Consider the following 2,961-nt stretch of genomic DNA (forward strand, 5'->3'; position numbering starts at 1 on the left):
ATCCCTGATCTCCCTTCCTTTCGCCGCGCCCTCAAGACTTGGTTATTCCAGCTCGCAGGACTGGCCTAGGGTAATTTTTAGAGGGGTTTTAATCAATATTTTAAATTGGACAATCTTTAATATTTCTTTTAATTAATTTTAAACCTGTATTGTTATTTATGTATTTTAATTGATTGTCAGCCGCCCTGAGTCCTACGAGAAGGGCGGGATATAAATCTAAATAATAAATAAATATAAATAAATAAAATCTGCCTTATCTAGCTTCAACTTGCTAGTAAAAGACATGGGCTTGGACTAAAATTTTAATCCTGGCAAAGCAGGGTAATTCAGTTCATTCAAAAATGTGTCGATGGTTCCATAAATTACAGCTTTTGAGCTCTAATATCAAACTCTAATATTTCAAAATCAAGATTACAAAAAAGCCATAACTGAAGTTTTTAAAACATAGTTATTGCCTCATATTTTTTTTTTTAAAAGAGAGGCATTGGCATATAGGTCTAGACCAGGGGTGAGGAATCTTGGCCCTTTTACGACTTGTGGACTTCAACTCCCAGAATTCCCCAGCCAGTAAGACATGGGACAGGAAGGATGCCTCTGGTCCTGCATGGAGCATGACCACTGGAAGTGACTGTCTAAGGCAGGGGTGGGGAACCTGGGCCCTTTTACGACTTGTGGATTTCAACTCCCAGAATTCCTGAGCCAGCCAGTTGAAGTCCACAAGTCGTAAAAGGGCCTAGGTTCCCCACCCCTGGTCTAGACAGAGAATTAGATAAATAAGAAACACTGAGAATTTGCATATAAATCAGATTGACTTCAATCTTAAGAAGCTCAAGTTGACAGAAAGAAATGTTATCACACCAAGTGAATATGCACCTCTTGTTCTCTGGATGTCTCTATTTGTGTTTATTAGATTATGTACATGTATTATATTAAGTACTTTATCAGGAGAAAAATGTATTTGCCACAAAGAAAAAAAATACATACCTAAGATATTATTTTAACCAATTAAGCAACTTTAATCAATTAGTCTAATTTACCACTTAAATGTTTCACATCAAATTTGGAAAAGCATCTAATTTTTCCAGATAAAATTATAATTAACTGATAAGAGAAACTAATGAATGGTGAACACTGGGAAAGAAAGGGAAGTCACACCATTGAATGGTCATTTCTTCTCAATAAAAGACAATACTGTCTTTATACTGTCTAGCAGTATAAACCATTTTTCTCAAATTAGAACCAAATTAACAAAGAGAGAGAGATTGAATTTTTCAAACAAACTCATCTAAACTTGTATCAATTTATCAGAAACAAGATAAAACTGGCCATCTATTTTTATTAAAGAATATTTTGCATGCATCAAATTAACTACCACAATTTGGAAGGGCTTACACAGATTACCCACTCTGCAGTTTGAGAAGCTGATATCTGAATGTCAAACTCATGTAAAGTCCAACAGCATACAGAGAATAAAGTATGAGTAATATATGAGAAAACAATTAACTTTTATTTACATGTGTTACTGTTCTTTTATGCAGAGTTCTTATATTCTGGGCACATTTTAATAACAGATTACTTTTTAGCACAGCATACCGATGCCATAGCCTTCATATTGCTGTCGTTCACGTTCCATAGTCTGCTTGATTACGGTTTCCCTGGAACTATGCTGTCTGGACTGTCGTCCTTTAATGCTGTTGTGCAGTTCAATCTGCTCCAACTCATCACGAAATCTCTGCAAATAACTAAAACAAAATAAACTGTCATTTTAGGAACATTATTTTTTTTTAAAGTAATACTTCTCAATTATTTAGAAACAGTAAATCGTCTTGAATATTAAAGAATATATACAAAAATACTGATATTTAAAATTATGAAGGGAATATAAGAAGCAAGGTACTTCTCTGTCTTAATCTCATTAACCATCCAGATTTTAAACAGCAACCTGACAACAAAAGAATTAATAGCATAGCTTTCTTTAGCAGGAAAAGATTTTAAAAAAGCAAAATATATATACAGTATACCCTCAAACTACTCTGTGTATGTTGCAAACTAAGGTTGCTTTTTAATTTCAGCTCATATTTAAAATAAATAACAGTTCGTTTACAAAATCCAGAAACAGGATATTTGAAGCTAAAGATATCTTCAAAAGTTGTCTACAAATATTACACAACAAGTATGTATTATTCCAGAAAACAATTATATTAGAACAGTTAATTTAACTGTTTCTAATTACTTATGATAATTAACATATATGAAATGTTAAAATTACACTGTGTGAATAAATACTAAAGATGGCATATACCAACTGATGTTCTAGTATATCACACAGAACAGGGTATTGTTTTGAATTTGAAAAACATACCAAGCAGATAAAATTATGAACATCAACTCAACATTCTTGTTCCAAACACAGAACACTTTGTTCACTTGCTATAAACCTACTTTTCTACTAATTCAGAAGCTTCTTTTTTTGTGTATTCCATTTTGTCAGGATCAAGGTGGTGTTGAAACCAAAGCAATTTTTCACCTACAAAAAAACAAAAAACAAAAATAAAACTTCACGGTTCATTCTGATATCCAATATTTCTATTAAATATAACAGGAATGTTAATTATTCCAATTCATTAACATATCCAATGCATTAAAAACATCTATTTTAGCTACTGATCACAAATACTCTTTTTAAAAAGAAAAAAACCACTTAAATCATGAAAAAAATCATATATATGTATGAAAAAAGCATATCACATAATTTTTGAAGTACATTTGTTTAATGTAGGCACAAAGTCACATGCGAGATTATACAAGTGTATACTTCTACATGTACATGAACATATCAGTAAGATATTTGTAAAATCTATAAAAATGTAAACAAAACTATTGTATTATACAGTTGTAAACAAAACTATGTATTATACAGTTTAATAATTTCCTGCCCATCTTTGAAGTTGTTTTCATGTT

At 31.5% G+C, this 2,961-nt stretch overlaps 1 protein-coding gene across 1 annotated transcript; it reads right to left on the reverse strand.

The window, feature by feature from the left end:
* Window positions 1–1,543: 1,543 nt before the first annotated feature.
* Window positions 1,544–2,527, reverse strand: LOC107301873 (translation machinery-associated protein 16-like; the record flags this gene model as incomplete). The annotated part of the gene is made up of 2 exons (XM_015831039.2): window positions 1,544–1,742; window positions 2,443–2,527. Coding segments are annotated over 2 exons (248 nt in total), but the record flags the coding sequence as incomplete, so codon positions are not given.
* Window positions 2,528–2,961: the final 434 nt, after the last annotated feature.

Source organism: Protobothrops mucrosquamatus, unplaced genomic scaffold (genome assembly GCF_001527695.2).
Source record: "Protobothrops mucrosquamatus isolate PMUCROS unplaced genomic scaffold, P.Mucros_1.0 scaffold18557, whole genome shotgun sequence".
Classification (NCBI taxonomy): domain Eukaryota; kingdom Metazoa; phylum Chordata; class Lepidosauria; order Squamata; family Viperidae; genus Protobothrops; species Protobothrops mucrosquamatus.